Source organism: Acomys russatus, chromosome 1 (assembly GCF_903995435.1).
Source record: "Acomys russatus chromosome 1, mAcoRus1.1, whole genome shotgun sequence".
In the NCBI taxonomy this organism is placed as follows: Eukaryota; Metazoa; Chordata; class Mammalia; order Rodentia; family Muridae; genus Acomys; species Acomys russatus.
The window spans coordinates 15395083-15420829 of NC_067137.1; the positions used below are offsets into that span (position 1 = coordinate 15395083).

Consider the following 25747-nt stretch of genomic DNA (forward strand, 5'->3'; position numbering starts at 1 on the left):
GTGGAGGCAGTGTGGCCAGCAAAGCCTTAAGTACTTACTGTCTCATTTTTTACAGAAACAGCTTGCTAGCTCCTGATTTAAAATGAGTATACTTAATATTAGGGAAGGAATTGAAGGAGGGGGAGGGCTCAGTAGTTAAGAGCATTTGGTCTTTTAGAGGACCTGATATCATTTCTAGCAGCCTTATCAGTTGCTTCACAACCATCTCTAACTCTTATTTTATGGAGTCCAGTGACCTCTTGGCCTACAGGGGCATTCCTGGCATGTGGTACATATACATACATGCAGACAAGATACTCATATACATAAAATAAAATTAATTAAAAAATTAGAGGGGAAATATAAACTTAATTTGTATTTGAGTAGACAGCATATAATTCATATAAAATGCTGCCACGTTCTATCCTAAGGGTTTGCTGTTTGGCACTTCTTCAGTGGCCTTAGTTTAGCCTACAAGATGGCCATATATTGACCAGTCCATCTTCAAGCCTCACAGGCTCCTGGCCCAACAATAGACTTGTGTTCTGTGTGTATGTCTGAGCTCGTAGCTAGCTAAGCAAAGGGACCTGACGGGTAGACCAGTTGACTCTAGTTTTAGAACGAATAAAAGAGATAAACATGTTGGATGCTATCTGGGCACAGTGTTTTTCCACATAGTGGTAGAAGATGATTTAACAGAAGATGAGTGGAGAAGGTGCTGCTTGATCCTTTTCTTTTTAAACAGTTCTCCGTGAAAGGATAAATTTGCCTTGCATCCTCAAATGTAAATATTAGCACATTTTCAACAATAATTTCTTGATAATTGATGGTATACCTTTTTTCCTTTTCCCCTTTCTATTTCCCTCCCTCCTCCTATTATCCCTCATTCCCTCCCTCATTACCCCCCTCCCTTTCTTCCTTCCTTTCTCCCTTTGGCTTCCTTGGGATTGAGCCTAGGGCTTCACACATGGCAGGCAAGGCCTGTAGAGCTAAGCTGCACTCCCAGCTCTGTATTTTCCTTTATTGCAAAGAATATCTCCCAGGAATTAGTATTAGCAACATGGAAGGTTATTGCAGCATAGGAAAAAACTTGAATATATAATGTTTAGTATTTTTGAAGTATTTTAGATATTGAACATTTTTATTTTCAGAAAGATACTATTGTTTAGTGAAATAATATTTCTACTGTAGTAAAAAAATTAGGAGTCTATACTTGAGCTTGTGTAGCTTTTTAAAAAGTATACCATTTTATTAATCCTTTGAGAATTTTATGCATGCATACAGTGTATTTTGAGCATATTCATGTAGCATTTCTCCTGTTAACTTACTTCAGATCTATCGTCCACCTCCTCACTCTCTCCCAGTTGGTACAGCATTTTTATATTCCAACTTGTGGTGCCTGTGTTCTCATATGAGGCCATCCACTGGAGGGTGGTCCACCTACCAGGGGCCATATAGAACCTTAAAGAAAACTAATCTCTCCCAGAAGCCATCAGCTCTTAATAGTGTTTCAACTAGGGATGGTGGCCTGTGAGCCCCACCCTGCCTCCTCAGTAGAATGATGACTGGCTTGATCTTGTGCAAATCCTGTGGTCCTCCCTGACCTCTGGCTCTAACAGTCCCAAGTCCTGGTGTGGTGTCATAGATGTCTCAGGTGTGGCTGAGGACTCTAATCACACTTACCTTCTGTACTTTACCAGTTGTGAAATTGTGCCTTTACTGCTCTTCACTCTACAAAGAAACTTCTCTGATGAAGTCTCAGAGCTGCACTAATCTACATTAGAGAGATAGGAACTTAGAGGGCAGTTTGATAATGTATTCTTGTTATATACTGATTTATAAAATCAGCAAAGAATTTATAAAAGTGCCAAGATTAATTATTTTACTGTTTTTTAGTGGCTTTGATAATAATTTGCTTTCCATATAACTCAGATTATATAAAAATCTTGAAAGGGTCTTCAAATACAAAGTATTATATTATTTTATAGTATTCCACTTAATTTCTAATTTTGAAAACATTGATTCACAGTGTTTCTGAGTGAACTTACAAATAGGAGTTTAATATTCAAAGTAATAGCAAGTATTTATCAACTTTGGAATAACTTATGTTTTCAAACTCAGATATAAGGCTTTTTGAAAACAAATTTTGGTGAAATTCTTTTTATAAACTTTATAATTTATATTGAATTTATTTGAGTTTATTCAAGTATCAAACCAAGATATAAATTTTATATCTTTGTTTGTTTATTTTTAGAGACAGGATCTCTATAGTCCTGGCTGTCCTTGAGTTTTCTATGTAGAACTAGCTGGTCTCAAACTCACTGAGATCCTCCTGCCTCTGCCTCCCAAATGCTGGAATTAAAAGTGTGTACTATCACTCTCAGTCCTACTTTTACAGCTTAAGCCCTATCTGTTAACTGAACATTTTTACTTTGTACTTTTTGTGCTATTCCTTTTCATTTATTCATACTTTTCTAATTTTTTTCTTAACTATAAGAACTTTGTTTTACTAAAAACTAAAGCTACTATTCAGTAAATTAGTACACGAGAACCCTCAAAATTATCCAGTCTAATATTATTTGTGGGGAATAATAATTATGTTTTTAGTTTATCTCTTCCTATTGTCTTATGTATATGTTTGGCTTGCATGTATATTTCTGCACCACTTTAGTGCCTGATGAGCACAGAGGTCAGAAGAGGGTGCCATGCTCCCTGGAATTTAAGTTATAGAAGGTTGTAAGTCATCATGTGGGTCCTGGGAATTGAACCTAGGTCCTTTGGAAGAGCAGCCAGTGCTTTTAACCACTGAGCCTCCTCTCCAGCACTATTTCACTGTCTTGTGAATACCCCAACTGTAAGAACATTAATGGAGGAAGGGCAAATGAGAATAAGTAAAAATTAGATGAAAAGTGTTCTTTATTTTTTTTTCCCTAACCTCTTTTCTGACACCGCTTTGATAGTGTAAGTTTGGAAGCAGCTCTGGCTAGCTAGAGCCTTGTATGGGCTGGTTCAGATGAGGTGTAGAACACACACTCAGGCAGACATAGAAAGAGAATCTCTGGCCTGTGTCTTAGCTTCGCTGTTCCCCTTGTTGGATTGTGTCTGTTGTTGTTTGCTTGTGAAATTAGTTGAGCTGATAAAATGCCCTGAATAGAAAGAGTTGATACTGAGAATTATAGAACGTAACAAACTCCAACACTGTGTCTGAATCTCATTGCATTCGAGTTTGTAGAACATTTTCAAATTCTTTTTATTGTTCAGAAAGACCTTCAACAGCTTTGGCTGATTTTGAGATCTTGTTATAGGTCATTTCTTCCTGTGGTCCCCAGTCCTTTCTGCTTCGGCCTGCAGTCAGGAGCCCAGGGTTTCTCAGTTGTCATCTTGCTTATATGTGGACAACCTGATGCAGTTTCTGCTGTTCTGGACAAATGTAGAAGGATGTCATGATTTCTTTTGGGAGTGATGACTAAGTGTTATTCTAAGCTCCCTCCCCGCCACTTTAAATGAATAGAGTCCAGACTTTTTAAAATATTGATCTTCTCTAAGCTCATTGCTGAGTTCTTTCCATGGATTACTTCATTTTAGACCACACAACAACCCCAGAGTGCATATTAACAATATCCTTACGGCCGCATCTTGAGTAAGCAAATGTTAGGTCTACAGAGGCCTCAACTCACAGAAGTAGCACTCAAGGAGAGAGAAAGTGCAGCATTGTCTAGAGGGGCTGGAGAGTTCTCCGGAGGTGCAGAGCTCTCTAGAGGTAAGAGCCAGGAATGGCTTGGGTTTCCTTCCTCTGAGCTTCCTGTGGGCTCAGAGCTCTTGGCTCTTGGCTACACTGCTTTGCTGCTGGTTTTGTCTGAAAAAAATTTCCAGAGAATGGATGGCTTTGAGATTCTTAATTCACACTCAAGCCAGGAAAGGAAATGGTCAGAGGCAGCTGAATATTCCGAGTTCCTGAGGGCTCTGTGTTCTATGTGGAATGACCTCTTCCTTCCCCCAACCTTGCTACATGGCTTTGCTATTTTGTCTGTAGCAAGGGCAACAATAAGGCAAATACTGTAAGGCTTAATCACCTTCCTGCTATAAATGGGTTCATGCAAAACATTCCATTCCAAGCTGGGCATTTTGTGGAACTGTTAACTTCTCCTTTCTAAAGATGCAGTGGGAGATAACGTAGAACCGGAACTTTCCCCAGTGTTTCACTTTTGCGTTGGGCCATTTGTATTTCCTGCTTCATAAGTGGGAATGCTAGGTCGAGGGGAGGGAAGGCTGCTTCTGACACTCAGAAGGTAACAGATCTCCTGCCATTCAGTGTTCATGGCCTTGAGACTTAGTGGCCAGTGCCCTGACATGCCTGTGGTCCCTCACCATGAGAAATGGCCAGTGCCCTGACATGCCTGTGGTCCTTCACCATGAGAAGTGGCCAGTGCCCTGACATGCCTGTGGTCCCTCACCATGAGAAATGGCCAGTGCCCTGACATGCCTGTGGTCCTTCACCATGAGAAATGGCCAGTGCCCTGACATGCCTGTGGTCCCTCACCATGAGAAATGGCCAGTGCCCTGACATGCCTGGTCCCTCACCATGAGAAATGGCCAGTGCCCTGACATGCCTGTTGTTGCTCACCATGAGAAATGACCAGTGCCCTGACATGCCTGGTCCCTCACCATGAGAAATGGCCAGTGCCCTGACATGCCTGTGGTCCCTCACCATGAGAAATGGCCAGTGCCCTGACATGCCTGTGGTCCCTCGCCATGAGAAGTGGCCAGTGCCCTGACATGCCTGTGGTCCCTCGCCATGAGAAGTGCGCCTTCTTCCCTCTCCCCACGTTCTTCCATTTACTTATGAAACTTAGGTGTAAACGGAATTCTTACCTCTGGTCCAGTTTAGCACCATAACCACCTAATAATACTGTATCTATTCTCCAGGTTGTAAGTGTAGCTTTTCTTGGTGACATGATGGCTTTAAAAAAATCAATTTAATTTGTCTCTCAATTTAATTTTATCTTCTAAAATTCATTTTATTTCCCCAAAATATGGTTTTTAAAACACATTTTGTCATTGTTTTTGTTTTGTCTGGTTTTCAATGATGAAGCAGTTGTGAGGTGGAAGCCGTCCATTGTGAAGCTCTTTCCTGAGCTCTTCCTTCTGCATCTTTCCTTGCTTTTCTCTTCTCTTGCCCGTCTGGCTCATTGATCTGTGGCTGCTTCTTTTTATTAGCCTGGGCGTTTAGTTCTTAGTTGCTGTACTTTTTACAAATCATGCCATCACGATTATTTTGCCTGACTTTGTTAATCTCTTGTTGATTTCCTACACTAGATTCCTTAGTGGAAACTTTCAGAATCCTGTACCTCACTCTTTTGATCAATGATTTTGTGTTCCGTCACTCCATCGTTCTCTGTTCACACTTAGATTTTGTTTTTTATTTTTATTTTTTTACTTTTGGCTCTTTTTTCTTCTTCTTTTTTCTTTCTTCTAAGAAGCAGTGGCCTTATGATATGGTAAAAACAAACAAACAAACAAACAAACAAACAAACAAAAAAACCCAAACAGTTCCAGGTGTTACACCTGGAATATAGCAGGTAAATTGACAAGGCCTTCCTATGACCCAGGCCCTGTGAAAATCACTGGGATGGAAAGGTGCAGGAGACCAAGTCTGTCTCGGGAGAACATACTCACTTCCTCATCAGGAAACAAAGCCATGGGAGCAAACCAGCACTGTGTCATTTGCTGTGTACTACTGTCATTCTGAATCACTTAAAGACTTGTGTGACACTTTGGTCATCTAACGGTCAGTGTGTGTGTGTGTGTGTGTGTGTGTGTGTGTGTGATGTATATATGATTTGCTTTCTTAAATAATAATGTATCTTTTGGTTGAGTAAATTTGTATATTTATAGACTTTTGTAAAAATCAGAGGTCCTTCAAATTATGTCTCTTGAACATCTCCTTCATGGTAAGGCCTCAGGCCTCAGTAGGCGAGCAGCAGTGCTCAGCACAGCATGGCAAGACTGGGAGAAGACCCAGATCTCTGATTCTGAGTCAGACTTTTTTTCTGTCCAAGGTGATATTAATTTTTTTCTCTTTCCAGATACCTTTGTCTTGCATATGACTCCTGGATTCATGTAAAAATCTGCACGTATTTTATTAGCATGAAAGACTTGCTAGAGAGCAGTGGTTCTCAACCTGTGTGTCGTGGCCCCTTGGGAGTTGAACGACCCTTTCACAGGAGTCACTTAAGACTATCTACATATCAGAGATTTACAATACAATTCATAACAGTAGCAAACTTAGTTATGAAGTAGTAAAAGAAGGAATTTTATGGTTGAGGGGTTACCACAACTTGAGGAACTGTATTAAAGGACCTCAGTATTAGGAAGGCTGAGAACCACTGCCATAGAGTCTTGTAGCTCAGGCCATCTGTTAGGTCCTCATATGCTGAGGACAAGGCTGAGCTTTTAGGGACAAAGAGGTATACTTAATCTGATTGTGTTTCTGTTGAGTTTATGAAAAACTAACTTAATTATTTCTTGGTCTCCACCTCTGTCCATCTTTATTCAGATATTGTGTCCTGTATCTCACATTAAATATGTCTTGTGTGGCTGAGCATGGTGGCGCACGCCTTTAATCCCAGCACTTGGGAGGCAGAGGTAGGCGGATCAATGTGAGTTCAAGGCCAGCCTGGTCTACAAAGTGAGTTCAGGACAGCCAAGATAAAACAGAGAAACCCTGTCTCAAAAAACCAAAACCAAAACCAAAACCAACCAAACCAAACCAAAAATCTTATATGGCTGGGCACAGTAGCTTTCGGCATGTCCCTGCTGTCCCAATCCCTCAGAGACTAAAGGAGGAGAGTAGCTTGAACCTAGAGTTTGAGGCTAGTCTGGACAGTGTAGCAAGACCCTTCCTTAGACACAGGCACATGCATATGTGCACGCGCACACAGTGTGACTGTTGAAAAACTAAAGTACAAAGGTGAAAAGTGTCTAGAGATGGCACGTGGGGGAAAACGCGGTTGGATCCTGAAGAATCCTAGGCAGAGACAGTTGGGTACCTGAGACTGTGGAGACAGAAGCTGGGGAGCGGGGATTCATGGAAGTCCCAGAGGGATCTGAGATGTGTTTGGATTTGAATGTCAAAGAAGGTGACTCTGGAGGAAGTAGGATGAGGGTTTCATCCCTAGAAACCAGTAGGAAAGAGGCTGGGAATGAGTGAAGGGGGAAACTGTGACTGTGTTTCCAGAGAGATTGGTGTTCATAGTAGCTAGGTTTGCCATATTTGAAGCCACCTCCATAAGGAGGTTCCTTTGTACTTTAATATGAGGCATTGTACCCATACAACTCAATTATAATTCAAGGTTCAGTTCCGATACTTTGAAAGTGCTATTGGTTGTTCTTACAAGCCTAAATTTCTTCGACAACAAGACAAGTTAACTCCTGACTTGGGAGGCAGGCAGGCCAGCCAACCTCAAAGAAAATGGTGAGCATCAAAGAACCTCCTTATGGAGATGGCTTCAAAGGTGGCAAACCAGCCATTGGGCAAAATGTCCTTGTTCCTGCCACAAACAGAATCTGCCTGAAAATGGGCAACTTAGATGCAGGCAGAGTCGACGGCCGCACTCTGCCAAGTCAGGGTAAGCGAGTCCTCAATAGTTCCAGCCCTGTGAACAAGTCTGGCAGAGATATTAGGCCAGAAAGCTGAAGATGAGGCTCCAATGTTATAAAGCGTATTTGATGACTGGTCAGGCAGTAAACTGTCTTAAGTCAATTTGTACATTTTGGAAGCTGCTAACCCACACTGCTGGTTCACTCAGGAATTTATGTTTTCTTCCTTCTCAAGTCTCCGAGGGGCACTGAAGACAAGATAGTATAGTTTTACAACCAAGCTTAGTTGATTAGGGGACAAGATCATCTTAGATTAAGTTAAAGAAGTTAAGATATTAGAGTTGAGATAGGATAGATATTGAATCTCATTCGGAAATTTAGACCCAACAAGACAGGAAAGACACTTACTTCAAATGGGACGAATGCAGATGGCCAATTCACTATGAATGTAACATATATAGAACTCATTATTCTCATGATTGTCACATGGTTCTTTCTCCCTGCTGTATGTAGTTTGTTTATACATGTGTAATAAAATAAAAGTATATATATACTGCTATTGTAGGTGGTTTAGGATAAGTAAGTTATACAAGTTAATTGTTAGTTGATCAAATAAATCATGGTCTTATCCATTTTTATCTATTTTTATCACAAGAATACACATGCTAGGTATAACGGATAAAGATGATTCTATAGAAAGATAAGGCAAAATAGTTATATAAGGTCTTCAAAGACCTCAGAGACATAAAGAATATGGCATTTATAGATTTTTTTTTTTTTTTTTTTTAACGATTACTTGATAATAAGACAGGTTAACTCCTGGCAACACCCAGCCTTCCTTAAAGGGGTTGTATTTAGTAGAATGATAGTGAGCTGGTTTATTTACTTTAAAATCTTCTTTATTGTTGACTCTGGGGCCTGTGATCTCTTTGGATAACCTGTTTTACAAACAGGGGGCAAATTGTAATGTGGTGGTGTGTGAAGAAGCCACGCAAACAGTTATATGTAGGGTTTTCTTGTAAAACAGTCCCTTCCACCAAAAGTGACAGTTATATTCTCATCAGAGTGAGGAGCCATAGAAGTACCTTAACCAGGTAATTGATTCTCACCAACATAAAACTGAGTGAGTCTGGCTCTGGAAAGAGTGGGGCAGGAGGATGATGGAGAAGGAGGGGCATGCTGAGACAAGTGTGGGCGGGCTCAGGTTTCCAGTAGTGCCATTGACTGGAGGGGCCGGGTTGAAAGCACATGGTCTGCTTCCTTGAGGGGTAACCCTTTTCGTATTTCTCAGCTCTCTGTTAATCAGGATTTTTTTACACCAGCATTTATTGAGAGTCTCAGAGGGTCCTCATATATATCAAATTGGTCAATATTTACCGTATTACAATTAAAACTAAGAAAAGACAATTCATTCAATGTATTAAAGTTAAATGATTAATTCTTATGTAAATGGCAAGTTTTCATAGACTGTAACTGTAAAGATTGCAGTTAGAAAAATGTCATTGGTGTTTGCTTTTGTCAGTCTTGTTGATGTGCAGTGTAACTGAAGGACGTGAGTCTCAGCTTCTACATTCAGTCTGTCCTTTGGAATATTACACTGTACATTGTGATAGAGTGAGTGAATTGGAGTAGTGTATATGGCCAAAGTACAGGATGTACTTGAAAGAAGTTATATAAAACCAAATGCTGTGTATGATCAATGTACAACAGTAATTGAAAAATAAGACAAGTCATATCTTAATAATATTAAGATAAGCTCGAGCTAATGTACCTCTAGGAGACTTCTCGGGGCTTGGCCACACTGAGATCACCTGAACTAATGTCTACATTGTATGGGTGCAGAGAACACTTCCCTGGTTTCCCTAGGACTGGGAAGACATCTTTAGTTTCCTCCTTCGGTGTGTTTACTGGCTCAACCTTGCCCCTACAATTCCAGGGAAGAACACTGTCCGGTGAATCAGGCTACAGTTTCCTTTTCAGGAGCCTTTCCTCTGTTAGTCATGCTGGAAGAATCCTTCTACTGCCTTTGAGTCAGCTGTTAGCTATGTGCCTGTAGGCCTTCCATCATGCATGCGACTGTGCAGGCTGGCTACAAATAGAGACAAGTCACAGAGAGGGAAAAGAAAGGCTCATCTGAGTGCAGTGAATTCTAGGAAGTCTTGGAGGTTGCAGGGAGAAATAAGCTGAAATTGTTTTCTAGAAACAGAGGGGATAAATTTTGGGAGGCTCAACTGGTAAAGTGGGATCCATCTCGCTTCCCAGGAAGCATATGCCATCATCTAGTTCCCGTTTTTTTGGCAGCCAGGCCAGGGCAGGTGCCTAGGGGGTGACTGGAAAGGCGAAATGCTGCAAACCAGCTCAGCACAGCAGGCGGCTAAGGATTAAGCTTTAGAGCTTTTGGTGAAATGTAGATAAACAGTATCAAAAGGCATCTTATAAACGTTGTGGTGAACTTCTTAATAAACTATGTGTATAGCTGACATTTACAACAAATTGGAACAGATCTGTTAGCCCAGGAAAGATCTCCATGGGTATAATGGCTACAAATGGTTGTGTTTGCATCGGACTCACACAGAAGTGGAAGTGAAAACAGCTTCTACACAGCATGAGTGTGTCTGCTTTATGAGAGTGAGCAACTGTGGCATTTTCTAACTGCTTGTCTGGTGGGTACAGAAAGCCATCATGGAGCATCCTACTAATAGTCTCTGAACTTCTTTCTCTGTCCCTTTCTTCCTGGGCCATCTCCTGCTGCCTGTAGCGCTTCAGCATGGAGGGACTCTCAAATGTCATTCAGCATGGCCTCCGCCACACCTTTGGGAGCGCAGGTGGAGAGAAACAGGTGCTCTGTTATCCTTATTGTCCTCCTCCTCCTCTCTTGTTTCTTTTCTGCGCGAGGGCCCTGAAAGCTGGCACTTTTATTAATTTAGTAAGGCCACAGCTTGATGGAGAGACGTGCAGGCTCATTCTGTCCTGGTAATGAACGTTTTCCTTTGGGGAAAAAGTGTTAAGATTGGATAACAGACTAATTGCATTCTTAAGCAGGTTTCAGGGCCCCGTTCTTTATGCCCACCTTTAACAAATAGATATTAATATACTGACACAATGGCTTGCATGATTGTGAAAACAGCTGACCTGGGACATGATACTTTTCTGCTGAAGATTTAGAGAAGAAGACCTCATTTTAAGGAGAGTGTGGCCAGAAGTTGGTATCTTTGAGATCAGAATCTTAGGTAAAAATTTTACAGAGTAGATTTTACTTCGTTTATCTGAAATTGGGCATATTGTGTAGTGAGCCAACTCATCTGTAACCCAAGTGAGGAACAAGATGTCATGTATACAGAATTATATGCCATGAGACCCTACAGCCAGATGTGTAGCAAGTTGGTTTGTATTTACAGTTTTGCATGGTTCAAAGGAGGGTCACAAACGTGGGAAATATATGAATCGGTGAATATGTTTGACATTATCTTTCACTACTTGAAAATTTTATTTGAATAAGACACTCTTGTAGGCCCGGTCTTAGATTATTTTTATTGGTTTTAGCCAATGTAACATGTAACCAAATGCCTAGAGATTCTATAGAAGGTATAGGATTTTGTGTATCAATTAAGAGCAATGTGAATTTGTATAGAAGAGGGCAGGTTTGCACTGGCATTCACAGCTGATAGAGAGGCCCTGAGAGGATGGTTGAGTTCTAGTTTTTATTCTGTGCCACTTGCCTCTCTCAGCCTGCAAGATGTAAGAACAACTGACCTGACTCACGAGGAGGTGGGCATACAGGCCAATGCATAGATTCCTGACACTTACTCCCATTGCTTCACACATGCCATGAGTGAAAGCTTAGGCGGGTGCATTCCTGGCATTGATGAGCATTTTTGTAAAGAGGCATTCTTGGCTGTGCACTTGGGCCTTACCTAGAGAAGCCTAGTCTGGAAAGGCTATAGGGTACTGCAATTTTTTAAAGTTGAATAGTTCATTTTTACTATTTTCTGGACCTCAGACCCAACTACTGTTTGTTTAGCAACTTTATCTTCATTTTTTTCAATTGTTAATAGAATTACACGGTCTGTGGGGACAGAGCTGGGATTGAGAAAAAATGTGGAGGAGGACAGGCTTGAAGAAGCTCAAGGACAGGACAGGATAGGAAACTATCTTTCTATGTGAGATTTTGTAAACTGCCCTGAACTACAGAATAGAAGATTCTAGATAGTTGGTTTTAGAACATACTTTCCTGGGATTTTCTTTTCTTTTGGGTGTGGGAGGAGGTAATTGTGATAATCATGAGCCTTAGAGGAAGTGAACTGGCTTTGCAATTTGTAACAAATTCAGAAATTATTCTTACTATTCATTTTACCTTTTAGGCCATTCTATCTCATGTGTCTCATCTCTAATATCTAAAATCATTTATATATACTTACACAATCACTTAAAATATTAATTATATGTTTCAGTAATTGTTTGGGAACGTGAGTCTTCGTTTTCAATGTCTAGAAGAAGTTGGTTTGTATTCTGAAATTTGTCATGTTGCCTGTTGTTTTTAGCTAGAATAAGAATGGTCTGAGAGAATGATTTAACTGCCAGAAATTATTATTTGTATAGTATTGTTAAAGCTATGCTGTTAGTTTAATTACTGTTTTGAAGCTGGCTTGAAAAACAGTCAAAGAGAGTCTAGGTAAGACTCTACTTTAAAAATGACCAAATTGATCCAGTTGTCCTCAGGCCTCGTCCTGTGAAATGTTCAATGACAGACTGTAGGAAGGTGGTTACTTATGTTGATGTGAGACTTAGATACAGTTGGTAGAATTGGGGAGAAAAATGAACCTAGGTGGAAGGTGTTAGATGGAGCGTGGGGAGGGGATTGCTACCTATGCCCATGTACCCATCTCCAACCCAGACCCTGCTCATGTCCTGGAGTAGACCTTCTAGGAATTGCATTGCTTTGAAAGTAAATATTCAGGCCTAAACAATTTTTTTTTGTTTTGTTTTTTTCTTTTAACTTGGCAGTATTTGACAACAGTCATCCCTTATGAGAAAAAGAATGGCCCTCCGTCTGTTGAAGATCTTCAGATATTAACAAAAAGTGAGCAAAGACAAATCTAAGCTGTTTCTTATTTGACTTTTGCTGATTCCTAAACTCTTGGTTTTATTTCTGAATTTCTCTTTTGTTTATTTTGTCAGTATAGGCTTGTAAATGATGGATGCCATCTTTTATTTTTATGACAGTGAAATAAATAACTATAATATCAAATGTAGTGCTGACTCAAGTGTTCTTTGAATTTTCCCCTTAAGTTTGAAATATTTATAAGCTGTTTTCTTTTTTATTTTTAGAAAACATGTAAGTTGAATCTCCATCATCTTACGTGAGAGCATGTCTGTCTGTCACTGAATAAAATGCTTTGTGGCTCTTATGTGACTTAGTGACTAACTAGGAGAAGTACAGAGATTTAGGATAAACACTGCCTTTTTGTGAACGGAGAGCCAGAGGTAGGAGTTGTAGGAAGGTCGTAAGTTGGCAGCGAAACTTGAAGAGCATGCATTCACTCAGCAGATACCGCGGGGTCTGCCGTGTGCCAGGGTACTTTCTGAGTGCTGTAGATACATTAATGCGTAAGGCAGACAGAGAGATTCTGTCTGTATGTATGATTTAGGAGATTAATAACTGCATGTAGCATTGAGTATGTCTTAGAGTAGTTATAAACAGCCACAGAAACCTGTCACTTCTTATTTTCAGGAATATGCTTAGGAGTCACTTTCTCTCTCTGTAGCAATAGAAAAATTATGATTAAAAGTATCTTCTCAATTTACCCTACAGCAAATAAGTTATGTGTGATTTGGGGCAAGCCACAATCGGCTTGGCTCGGGCTGGAGAGATACAGCTCAATGACTGCTCTTCCTGAGAACCCAGGTTCAATTTCTAGCACCCAGATGGCAGCTCACAGCTGTCTGTGACTCTAGTTTCAGGGGAATTGATACCCTTGTCTGGTCTCCACAGGTGCCAGACACATACATGATATAGAAATAGACATGTAGGTGAAAAACCCTATATTAAATAAATTATATAGGAATAGACATGTAGGCAAAACCCCTTATATTAAATAAATAAATAGTTTTCCAAATTTCATTAAAAAAAAGAAAATGAAGGGATCCCTTGTGGCCCACATATGTAATCCAGCACTGAGGAGGTTGAGGCAGGGGGATTGCTATGAGAGTATGAGATTTGACCATCCCGGGCTACAGAGTGACACCCTGTCTAAAAACAAGAAACAAACACACAAAGTATGAAGGATTAGATTTGTTAATCTGATTACTTCTAATTGTGAATTTTATACTTGTTTATTAGGAGGAAATGAAAATGTGTCCTGTGGGTGCATACTGTTAGTGACACAAGCAGCTTCCTCTTAGCCACTCGCTGCCTGCTAACCTCAGTTGGTTACTCTTTTTTTATGGTAAACAGTACAGAGTTTAGCTGGGTGGCTAGCCCTCTTGTTTTCAGCAAGAGCTTGCAAATTTGTGAGTGCCAAAAATCATATAAATGTATTAAGTATAGGACTGAGTAGTTTCTTTTCTTTTTTCTTTTTTAGTTTTTCAAGACAGGGTTTCTCTGTGTAGCCCTGGCTGTCCTGGAACTCTCTATGTAGACCAGGCTGGCCTCGAACTCACAGAGATCCACCTGCCTCCGCCTCCCAAGTGCTGGGATTAAAGGTGTGTACCACCACGCCTGGGAAGGACTGAATTTCTTTATTCCTGGGCAGATCCACTCTATATGACACTTCCTCCTGGAATGTGATTTTTATAGTGAAGTTTAAAAAAAAAAACAAAGTTGAAGCCTGAAAACAGAAATCCTGAGCCTAACAGTTGTGAAAAGAAGGGAGCATAAATACTACTTAGAAAACGGGACCTATTGGGCCTGAGAGCCTCAGCTCAGGGACCAGACAAGCTTCTTAGATGTTGTTTTCCTAGATGAGCACAGGCTTTAGAGTCTCCAGGCATCTCTGGGTGGCAGGATGTTGTCTACCCTAAGACAGCCCTGATGATGCTGTCGCGATGGAGTTGGAAAAGCATTTCTCTTGTGAAGACATGTGGGCACACCCGGGCCTCTGCTGCCACAACAGAAGAAAAGCCACTATGGATCCTGAGGCTCCCTCATAAAAGCTGTGGGAAGGGAGTCACAGCTGTGATGGTGACAGTGGTCATGGGAGTTACATAGTTGTGGTCCCTGTGGTTAATGCTAGTTTCCGTAGGTCCTCGGTACGGGATGAGGAGCCGGGGCCTCTGTAACTAGACTGAGAGAGACCTAATTATTATCATCAGGTTATAGACGAGGAACTTAGTGCACAAGGCGGTAAAGTACCTTTCTCATAGTTAGAGAAGTGGTGGGGTCAGGGGGTAAAAACCCCAGGAGGCTGAATTGACAGTTACACTGTGCCGGCTTCTCGTACATCCAGGGAAAACATTAACTATGAAGGTAAAATCGTGAATTTGCCTCTACCTAGGTGGTACAGATTAAAAAACCAAGACCTAAAACTTGATGCTGAAAAGAAACGTAAGTTTTCACCTGAACTCTTAAGTATTGCCATTGTCCTTTCTCATTTTGCAGTTCTGCGTGCCATGAAGGAGGATAGTGAGAAAGTCCCCAGCTTGTTAACCGACTATATACTGAAAGGTGAGTTTTTTTGACGGCCTGCAGGCGTGGGCTGAGGAGCTGGGCGTACTCAGTAGATGCAGCGTCTTGTTGGCAATGAAAAGCGTGCAGAGCTTTGTTGATGTACATTGATGGCAGATGGGCAAATGATGCATACCTGGAACGGTAGGGCTCTACAGAATGCGGCTTCTATTTGCGGTCCTGGGCTGCAAAGAATCCCCCAAGATGAATGGGGAGCACTCACCGGAGCGGGAAGTAGGGAAGCATTGGAAAGCCACTGGGCTCTGGCATGCTGATGCACACCTTATTCCCAGCACTTGGAGGCAGAGGAAGGAGGATCTTTGAATTTACTGCCAATATGGTCTCCATAGAGCATTCCAGGCCAGCCAGGGGGGTACATAGTGTGACCCTGTCAGAGGAAATAAGGTAAAATAAATAAAAATTTTAAAAAATGATATGATCACTCTTTCTGAGTATCAGAGGTGGCCATGTTGGTCCTGGGAAGCTGGATGGTGGCCTCAATCACCTTGAGGGCATAGAAAAGGACGGACAGATCTGCCAGGGTGGGTGGTGCAAGAAAGGACACTGGGCAATGCTGAGTGGAGTGCAGACTAGACCAAAGTTTCAGGTAGAGGAGCAAGGGAGAAAATTGAGGTTCCTCAGTGGTGAGATGTGCGCTGTAACTATTAGAATACGTGGTCTGGATCACACAGGCTGGGGAAACTGAGGGAGGAGAAGACAGAAGATCATAGGCCTCATTTTACTGAGAAAAGAGAAAAAACCAAATGGTACCTCTTCAGTTGAGGGGACTAGAGAGCTCCCAGTTATAGGAAAAGTGGATGCTGTTCCGTGGTCTTATTGTTAAAGGCAACAGTTGTTTATGGACTGGATTTGAAAGCAACGTGGAGAGCAAGCATCGTTCAGGATTGCTTTCTTTGGCTTCTCTCTCCCACTAGTTAGGAGGAGATAAATGTATTCTGACCTCTGAGACATTTGCTATCTGCGATGGGCTCTTTATTCATTGTTGTTTCATAAAAGTGAAAGGGCTCACAATGAGTGACGCCGAAGTATCACTTGTAGAGACTTGACATGTAGAAACAACAGCCAGCCATTTGCCGGCATGTTTATATGGTGGAGAAGGCTGAGTCAACATTTTTTTGAAACTTTTTTTCTGATGGATGTTTTTATTCTCTCCCTATTAATGGTGTGTGTGTGTGTGTGTGTGTGTGTGTGTGTGTGTGTGTGTGTGTGTGTGTGTGTGTTTGTGTGTGTGATCTTTCTTTGCTTTTTGTGTTGTGCTAGCATTGGCATGAAAGCTGGGTGGCCCTGAGGTTTGTTCTAGACGTGGAACAGGTATGAGATGAATGTAAATTACAGTGAGTAGAGGGCACTGCCAGGACAGCCAGCCAGTGGCTTCAGAAGGGTGTTACGGCCTGGGGAACGGGGCTCTTGGGGGAAAAGTTTGACTTTACTTTCAAAACCGTTACTGTAAATCCTGCCCTCCCACTTGGGGCGGCAGGTGTCCCCCTTCTTTTCTGGGCCTGCCCCTCTTCCCTAGGCCACTGGCTGTCTTTGAGCCCTGTCTGGCTGTCCTGTACCCGCTCCCTGTGAGATGTTCTGTGTGTACTGCTCTGTCTCCAGCTGGGAAGGCTGGGTGGCAAAGCAGCCAGAGCTCAGACTCTGGCGATGATGCTGTACTCTAGAACAACAAAGGGGAACGGAATGCAGACGTGCTCAGGGCTTGCGCGTAAAATGCTCTTTTCCCACCCAGCCTGCCAAACTGTCGCTCTTCCTGGGGACAAGTAATAGACCCTGTGTGGGAGGGATTGTTGCTCAGAGTAGGGGGATGCACCTTCTGCTTGCTTAGCTGGCCTTCTTGCTGTCCTAACCCATGGCCATGGCTTGGCTGGGTAAATACACCTCATTAGTTTTAATTCAAAGGTGAGGAGTGAAAGAAGGTGAAGTGACCATTCGGCCTAAACATGGAACGGGTGCTGGTGGGCTAAAGCCACTCCTCACTTAGTCACCACCCTGCAGCCACTGTTAACTTCAGTTATAGTACCTCAGCCCTGACCACAGTATGGCTGCCACTGTCCCAGTCCTACAGAACAGTGGGGATGTGCAGTCTCACATCCTTGACTCCTCCAGAGGCCTGTGTTGTTGTAGAACTCATGATATGGGGCTGCTGGAGTGACGGGCTTACAGCTCGTACGCTACCCCAAGAGACATGGCCTTTAGGTGTCTCACTTCTGAGCAATTCTAATTACTGAGTGCTGGAGAATTTGTCATTGTTGGTTGTAACCTTGAAGTCTTTTAAAAATGCTGCTATGACACATCCTTGAATTAGTGTGTGGTCTTCACTACATAGTGGCACTTTTCATATACATGTAGAATGTATGTAACATCTCATATATTTGACCCATGTTTCTTTTCTCTCTTGCAGTCCTGTGTCCCACATAGGGCAGCATTACAGTGGAAGCGCTTCCTCTTCCGTGGACTCCAGTCTTGATTTCCTACGGTGTTATTCTGGGACATGGCTGTCACAGTCCCTGCTTTTGGAGACCCAGCCCACTTGAACTTGGATTTGCAATTCTGTATTAATAGATGATGGCTTCACTAATCCGTCATATTAGAGCACCAAGAGAGCTGCGGCACTATTGAATTCCGGAGATAGGTTTGATAGGCTTAACCATTATGAACTGGTTTTGAAGTTGCCAGAGTCAAGGAGAGGGAAACCATCCGTGCATGCTGTTAGGTTTCCCAGTAATTGACAGTGTGGCTGCTTTTTTAACTCCTCCACCTGAACTGCACTGAAGAACTAGATTAAAGCACTGGGCAACCCAACCATAGCCGTTCTTCGGTGATGGTGGGAATCAGTGTTGAGTTTGGACAGTATCTTCAGAGTATTACCGACCAGTATTGTCCAGAGACTGAGATTCCGTGTGGACTGTTCTGACACGGAACACTACCACCTGTGCTACCTGGGCTAGCAGTGGATGCCGAACACTGTTGGAGATTGATTTTGTAATGTCTGCCTGTTTCACCATTGCTGGCATGTGAGCTGTTAGAATGCCACTCAGAATCATTATGAATTTTGGGGTGTGTCTGTTCTGTATCTGTGAAGAAGTGTGTTTTAAAAGGGGTTCCTGGCCTCTAAGGTGCTTGAGGAGCTACTGTGGTACTGCCTTTTCTCATGGTTGTGTTCAGCTTTCTTTACACCTGTGTGCTTTTCTAGAAAAGGCCGCTCAATCATGAACACTTTTGCCAGTTTCAATCAAGCCAAGGGCATTTAATAAAATAATACATACTGAGGAGTCTTCTTGCACTGTTGTTGGGCTTCACGTAGAGCTCACTAATACTAGAGCATGCACATATCTCATTAGCCTAGGATGCTGAAGCGGGAAAGGGGCCTTTCTAGATCATCCTACACTGCTGTGGAGTCACAAGCCATCCTCCTGTTTTGCTGGGCAGCGAGACTCCAGAGTGCTGTGGTAGTGTTCCGGCCAACAAGTGCTGTTGAGTTTTTGCCACCATAGAGTGTACTGGTTGTCTCTGCTCCCTACTCCTGTCAGTGAAATGCTGCTGGCTGCGGTGGTTCTAAGTACAGTTTGAAGTCTGATGGCATTTGGCATCAACTATTACAGGGGGACTGTTCTTCAGTGTCCTGCTTGGTAGTAAAGATGCAGGACTGTTTGCCAGGTCCCTTTGAGTTGCTGAAGACACAGTATTAATAATTTAAGAAACTGCTTGGGACAGACTTAGTACTGTGCCCATGATCAAAGGAATGGAGCTCTTACGGACAGGTTAGCAGCCCCTGACCTGCTTACGGCTTCTTCTGGAGTGTCTCTTGCTTTTCCCTCCCAAATCAGTTCTCCCTGACCCCTCTCTCTTTTTTATTATGTATACAGTGCACATCAGATCATACTATAGATGGTTGTGAGCCACCATTTGGTCACTGGGAATTGAACTCAGGATCTCTGGATGAGCAGTTGGTGGGTGCTCTTAACCACTGAGCCATCTCTCCAGCCCCAAATCAGTTCTCTTTAAATGGGTTCCCCAATTTTCTTTCATAAACACTGTATTCTTCAGTAGTAGATTCCACCAAACTTTAAAAAAACCAAAGTTTCAAAGTCTGAACATTTGTGAGCAGCCATGTGATCCCCTAAATGTCATGTGCCAAGTTCCACAGCGGTCCTCATGGAGCAGGTCTCAATCAAAATGTTACCTAAATTAACCAGAGACTGTCTAGAGGGTGTATATGTGAGACACAAATACTTTTCATACTTCAGTCCTATCCCCAAGGTGTCCCACTGTATATGGAAGTACTCTAAAGCCCAAGGTCTGGTGTTTGCAGCGTGGTTGGGTGAGAAGCACCTTTCTCACTTGTGACTGACTTCTTGTCTTCCCAAGAGCAGCTCTCCTCTGTGGGGAGCAGTCTAAGGACAACCTCTTGTAGGAGTCATGGGGAAAGGCCACCTGCTAAGGGATACCCAGGCTTCTCACTGCTGTTGGAGGCTGCTGACCTGGCAACCCTGGGAGACCATTGTGCTTTCACCCCATATCAGAAGTCTTTCTGAAGTGCATCACTTTGATGTAGTGTTTATTTGTTGCCAGGAGCCAGGCTATAAACCATCCCTTCACAGCACTGCTTTCTGAGAACAAAAACAAAACTCCAGAACTCTGGTGCACTCCAAGTGCTATATGCCCGGTTTATTCTTCAGGAAATTATATTTGTTTTTCTTTTACAAGAGCACAACAGGAACCAAAGTAAAAGAGTAATAGACACAGCACTCAGGATAAATCATATCTTTAAAATAATAAAAAATTTACACCTTGTCCTATATCCTGTTAGTATTTTCATATGGCCGTGATTGAAAAAACAAAAAGCAAGCATTTACAATTTTTTTGACAAAGTCTTTTTCTTTTTCTTATGCCAGGAATGGATAAATTGTCAACAAAAATTTATACTAATCAGGCTGACGTAATTCTATTTCAGTAACATCTTATCATTAACAAATTTATTTTGGAAATAGATAAAAATATTGCCCCTTGATAATAAATCTTTTTCCTTTGATGCAAACAGCTAGAACACCTTTTTCTTTTTGATATTCTAAGACAAAAAATGGTTAATCTTCAGATTAATAAATTAGGTCATTATAATAATAAATTAATTTTTTTAAGTTCAGCAACCTCTGTCCAAGTATTTACAACAATACTTGAAAAGTTCCTTTACAAACAGAACACATTTTCTTTTCACATTAAGCATACTGGGTATCCGTGTCTCTCACAACAAGCATTTTTAAAAGGAAAATCAATGCACAAGTGGGTCATTAGTATAAAAGTGCTAAGAGCTGTTTGAAAAGTTAACACTATCGTATACAGTCAGTTATATTTGAGGCAAACTACAACAAACTTCCAGCTTATTGTGGACAATATTCCAGTAGTTGTTTCAAACAGTTGTTTGAAAAAAAAAAAAAAAAAAAAAAAAAAATCCAGGAGCTGACTAGTGATGCAGATAGAGACTGCCGTCAATGTCTCTGGCCAGTGAACGAATTGAAACCCAAGTGAAAGCAATCCAAAGGAAGAAGAACTTTAATAAAGGAATATCCTTCCCATAGCAGGTGAGATGCTGGCTGCTCAAAGTGTACACGCGCACGCGCACATGCACACGCACACGCACACACACACACACACACACATTCTCTCTCACATCCTTTCTTTCCAATTAAACTGCAGGTAAATGAGACTGTGTTATTCAAAAACCCCTACATGATCAGAAGCACTGCTATGGAATGCCTGTTTATCTGCCTTTGTTCTGGTTAAAATCTCATAAAAATACATTCAACAGGAAAACATAAATTGTATGTGTATAAATATATATGTATATATATTATATACACATGCACACAAATACTCTTGTTTTTGAAGCATAAGATAGTTACATAAATATTCCTATAATTGCTAAGGTTTAAAGAGGCATCTTTTTTTTTTTTTGAGCTTCAACAAAGGTGCTTGAATAATATACAATTAAAATGAAGTAGTTTCTATTTTGTAGAATCAGTATATAATAAGGAAAAAAAAAACTCCCGAACAGTCTTTTTTTTTTTTTTTTTTAAAGTTTCTTCTTAAGCTAGAGCTTCAACAAAACTATGAACAACCAACGATATATAACAGAAGAAAACAACAACAAACAATGAAGTGTAGCCCCTGGAAATGCCTGGTGTCCTTCACCCTTGCCCTCCTTCCTGCCATGTGGTAAGAAATGCTCCAGCTCTCAAGTCAAGAAGTGACCTTGTTCTCATCTGCTGTCTCTGGGAACTGGCTGACTGGCACGGAAGAAAACAGAAGCAGTCACAAGAGTTAACTGTACACATCCTCAGTAACCCGCTTTCGAGAAATGCTGCTACCCATTCCCCTGGCTTCCTCACTGCCCACTGCAGCTGGGACTGTATAGAAGAGAAACGTGTGGCTTTAGACCTGGGATGGCTATAGATTTCTGACGCGCTTGTCTGGTGGTACGGCAGCTGGGTTGCAAGGCCTTTTGTGTTCCTGCTCATCAGGCCTGAGCTCTGCAGCAACCAACACAGTCTTCAGAGCAACAGGGAAAAAAAAATTCCTCTGGGCCACGAATTGCTTTTATTTTTTGACTGGCTTTCTCCCTGAACCAAGTTGACCGATTTTTTTTTTTCTTCCCAACACGTCCCACCCAACCCACTCCCCCACCAAACGCTCCGTCCCCACCCCCAAATGTCTATACCGCTACCTTACAAGCAAATATACTTTAGCAAGTTTTACAACTTTGGTTCTATGAAAACACGTGGTGGTCAGTTTTATCTTGAGGCCAGGTGGGGATGCTTGTCCTGCACAATGCTGTAGACAGAGCCCATCCCAGTTAGGTCCTTAGTGCCGGACACCAAGTCACAATCCGATACAATCCACTAAGCAAGTGCACAAATTCTAGTTTACTTTAGAAAGCAGATTTTTGTCGGTTTCCTGTCTTTCAGAATCTCATCCATGCCGCTGCCCGTGTTCACACCGTTTGGTAGAAATTGTCTGCCTGTAGATGGTTCTGTTTCTGCATGCTGTAGAAGCCACTGAAGCGTGCATCTGGTTCAGCAATTCTTAGCATTCTCTGGGAACCGTCCACCTGGACTCGAGTGCCTTTCTTGCAGTCCACAGATACCAGCTGATTATTCAAGGAAGAAGGCTGTGCAGTGAGAGAGAGAGGGGGGTGGGAACCCACAAAGAATTAGCTTACTTCTAGATGGCAAATGAACAGAAGCCCAACATCTAACTTGTGTGCATGAGGCGTGATGTATTATTGTAGCTGCCCCTCGACTTCCATTGGTGACATCACTCAGTGACCATTTTCAAATCCTGGGCAGCAGGCTGGCATTTACAAGGGCAGAGGTTATCATAAAGACAAATTTCAAAGCAAAATGGCGATTTCTAGTCACTGATGCCTTGATAATAGCGTTTGTCCCTAGCCTTAGATAGTGGCAATTCTGCCCTTCCTTGCTCAGCATCATGTTATGACTCAGCCATGTGTCCAGCACATTTATATACAAAGGGGAGCCCACTAGGCTGGGCTGGGGGAAGAGTGGATGGAGTATTCAGGTTGTCTCATTTGGAAACCTAAACGCAGAGGCAGAGTTGGAAGGAACTGCTTACTTCCTCAATATACATTTTCCTTCCTTTTAAAACAGGCACGATTACGAGTTCCTTTGGTTAAAAGCAAAAATTATTTCTTGTCCCCTGGTGGTGAGAAGTCTGCCTCTGGACCATGCCTTGCACCATCTCAGGGGTTTACCCTGTCCTGCACCCCTCTCTGCACACTGTGGTACGTCCACCTGACCCTGCACCCTCAGTATCTTCCAAGCTCTTCTTGCCCTCTTCTGCCATTTCTCTTCTTTTGTGATTTCTTTTCTATACCTACTCAAGGGCTAAAAGTGAGCAAGAAACACCAGATGATCGTGTTTTAGCTTCAAATATAAAAGAAAACCTAGGATTCACTCCAGTATACACCAGCCCATTTAAACATGTTAAAAATACATCCAAGAAGTTGGCTCTGTGCGAAGTCAGGACTCATTAACTAGCGGATGACAGGTAATTTACCCAGTGTTCAATCCAGCCCTGGGCAAGTATTACAGGCTTGCTTGCTACAGCTTGATAAATACTCACTGTTAAGACTAGCAAAATAAAAGATGATGCTGCCTGATATAAACCATATTAAGGAAAGGTAGGGGAAGAGGAACGTAAGCTCTCTTAGAGTCATCATCATTCACACTCTCAAATGGTACCTTAGTTGGTGTCCGGTACCAGCAGAGCAGTGGTACCCACTGTTTCTTCTGGTTGAGGAGCAGGAATGCTATTATGATGGAGAGGCATATTATTATGGGAACCACAACTGACACAATGGAGTCCAGTGATGCGTCTTCGCTTGCATGCAGCCTGCTATTATCTCTGTAATCCACCTGGAGGTGACCCATGTCTAGAACAGGAGAAGCAAGCAACTTAGCAATCCAATCAAAATTGTAGAGGGTTACTTTACACTGCAAATACAGACTAGCATCGCTGTTTCATTAATTCCCGGTACTTTGGGCTGAAAATGTTTGTTGAGCCAAAGAGAGGCTCCTAGAGAGTAAAGGACTTAGACAATAAATAGGATTAAGAGAAAACTTGCAACTGAAACTTTTTTAAAAATGAAGGTTTTACTGACTAGGCAAGAAGATACTTCTTGCAGCTAATTGGGAAAATATGAAACACTTGATAGATTTTAAAAAGTGATTAAACTTAAGCTAACTTAAATACATTTGTTACCGATATTAAAATATACTACTTACACTGAATATATATTTTATTATATTTTACACTGAATATATTTTAGACTGGATATATATCATTAGCATATGTATGCTAATATATTTTAGCAGGGTAACAGCTTTGTTCCCTACCTACAAAGAGGCCAGAAGAAAGTATGTTCTAAGGTAGAAGCTAGGCTTAATTAGATCAAACACGAGACAATGGAGTTGATATTCTACTTTGCTGAGCTCTAAGCAAAAATGCTGACTTTCAATAAATTCGTTGACAAAATACCTGATTTTCTTGCCTTAATGAATGAAACTATAAGCACAAGGGAGTACAGTAGTTCTTAAGAAAGAATATCTTTCTGTGGGCTGCTGGGATGGCTCAGCTGATAGAGCACTGACAAGCCTTGGAACCTGAGTTCAGTCCCTAGAATCCATGTGAAGATGGAAGGAAAGAAAGAACTTCAAAATCCTCTGACCTCCACATGCATATACCACCCACAAACACAGGCTAATAAAAATTTTAAAAATTCCGAAAACGAAGGTGGTGAAGTGGGAGGTGTAACCCGGTTTTGAATACAGACAAAACAAGGACCATCTTCCCGTATTCCAGATCACACCAGGAGTGGCTGCAGGCCTGTGCGTCATGTGTTAAGGCTGGGAAATCAAATTAAGGAAAAGCCTGGTGAAGAACTGACAGCTCTTCACAAACTTTAGTCTCTGTTTGGTCGGGGTGCTAGAAAACCCACCATGAGAGTTAACTTTGAGCTTCCCTGAACTGAAAGATAACACCAGACACGAAAATCATCAACACCACTCACACCGTTCAGATCAAAACAAGATGAATTTCTGAGGAGAGGTGTGCATTTTCTTGGTCTGAGACTTTTAGCAGATGCGACGTAATGCACAGGGCCCCAGCTGGAGAGGCCGCTCTCATGACCGGAGGAGCCCTGACTGTAGCAAGGGCACATGTACTGACAGCGAGTTGAGCACACAGTGCTAACGGTGCATCCAGTCAGAGCAATCACACAAGGAGCCGGAACCCTGGGTACAGGAGTTCGGCTCTCTGCTCATCTGATTTGATCCAAAGATAATGCTTACAATGTCTGAAGCACCAACAAGATCATTAATCTCTCACGCAACACATATCGCTTCTTCCAAAAGAAATATAAAAACTGCACGATGATTTTGAAAGTGGCTTTGGAGTCAACAGGAGGCAGTATTGAGCCAGGGCTTAGCATAGAGTTAGTCTCCTTTTTAAGAGACCTAGTGACAGGAATTTGGCCTTGCTTTGCTTGTTGCTAACGAGAAACAAACTCACCTGGTTATTATAGACAAGTGGAAAGTAGAAGAAAGGAATGAAATAAAACTGTAGGAATCAGCTCTGTAATAAACTTTACACCCTCATAGGGCGAAAACCCGGAAGAGGGTTGCTGCCTGCCAAGTTCAGGACCCCAAGGTGCAGTGGGGAACATCTTTCTTCTGCTGTGTTCATTCACATCCACTTCATATCAGACTCTTCTGACTAGAAACATATTCTTTACCCCCATTGCTAAGCATCCAAGCCTGCAGGACCAGGAAGGATGCATTTAGCCAAGGACCCGCAGCTGTGTTTAACTGATATCGTGGCGTTTGATGTATTTGGACCACAGTCTTCCCCAGAGCAGTTAGTGAACTTTCATGAGCCATTAGAAAACACAGCATTAAAAAAAACAAAAAA

The 25747-nt window shown here is 41.9% G+C and overlaps 2 protein-coding genes across 3 annotated transcripts in view; one reads left to right on the forward strand and one right to left on the reverse strand.

Annotated features, from left to right (window-relative positions):
• Positions 1–18189, forward strand: part of Fez2 (fasciculation and elongation protein zeta 2) — a 41587-nt gene extending 23398 nt beyond the window's left edge. The window contains exons 6-9 of one of the 2 annotated variants that reach the window (XM_051166726.1): positions 10337–10417; positions 12583–12658; positions 15176–15241; positions 17664–18189. In XM_051166726.1, coding sequence (XP_051022683.1) covers positions 10337–10417; positions 12583–12658; positions 15176–15241; positions 17664–17680 — 240 coding nt within the window. In that variant the 3' untranslated portion in view covers positions 17681–18189. The remainder of the gene's footprint in view (positions 1–10336; positions 10418–12582; positions 12659–15175; positions 15242–17663) is intronic. The other variant, XM_051166790.1, reaches the window with a different exon arrangement.
• A 3742-nt stretch (positions 18190–21931) lies between these two features.
• Positions 21932–25747, reverse strand: part of Crim1 (cysteine rich transmembrane BMP regulator 1) — a 173435-nt gene continuing 169619 nt past the window's right edge. Inside the window, exons 16-17 of the mRNA XM_051166903.1 lie at positions 23521–23711; positions 21932–22427 (exon numbers count right to left, since the gene is read on the reverse strand). Coding sequence (XP_051022860.1) covers positions 22251–22427; positions 23521–23711 — 368 coding nt within the window. The 3' untranslated portion in view covers positions 21932–22250. The remainder of the gene's footprint in view (positions 22428–23520; positions 23712–25747) is intronic.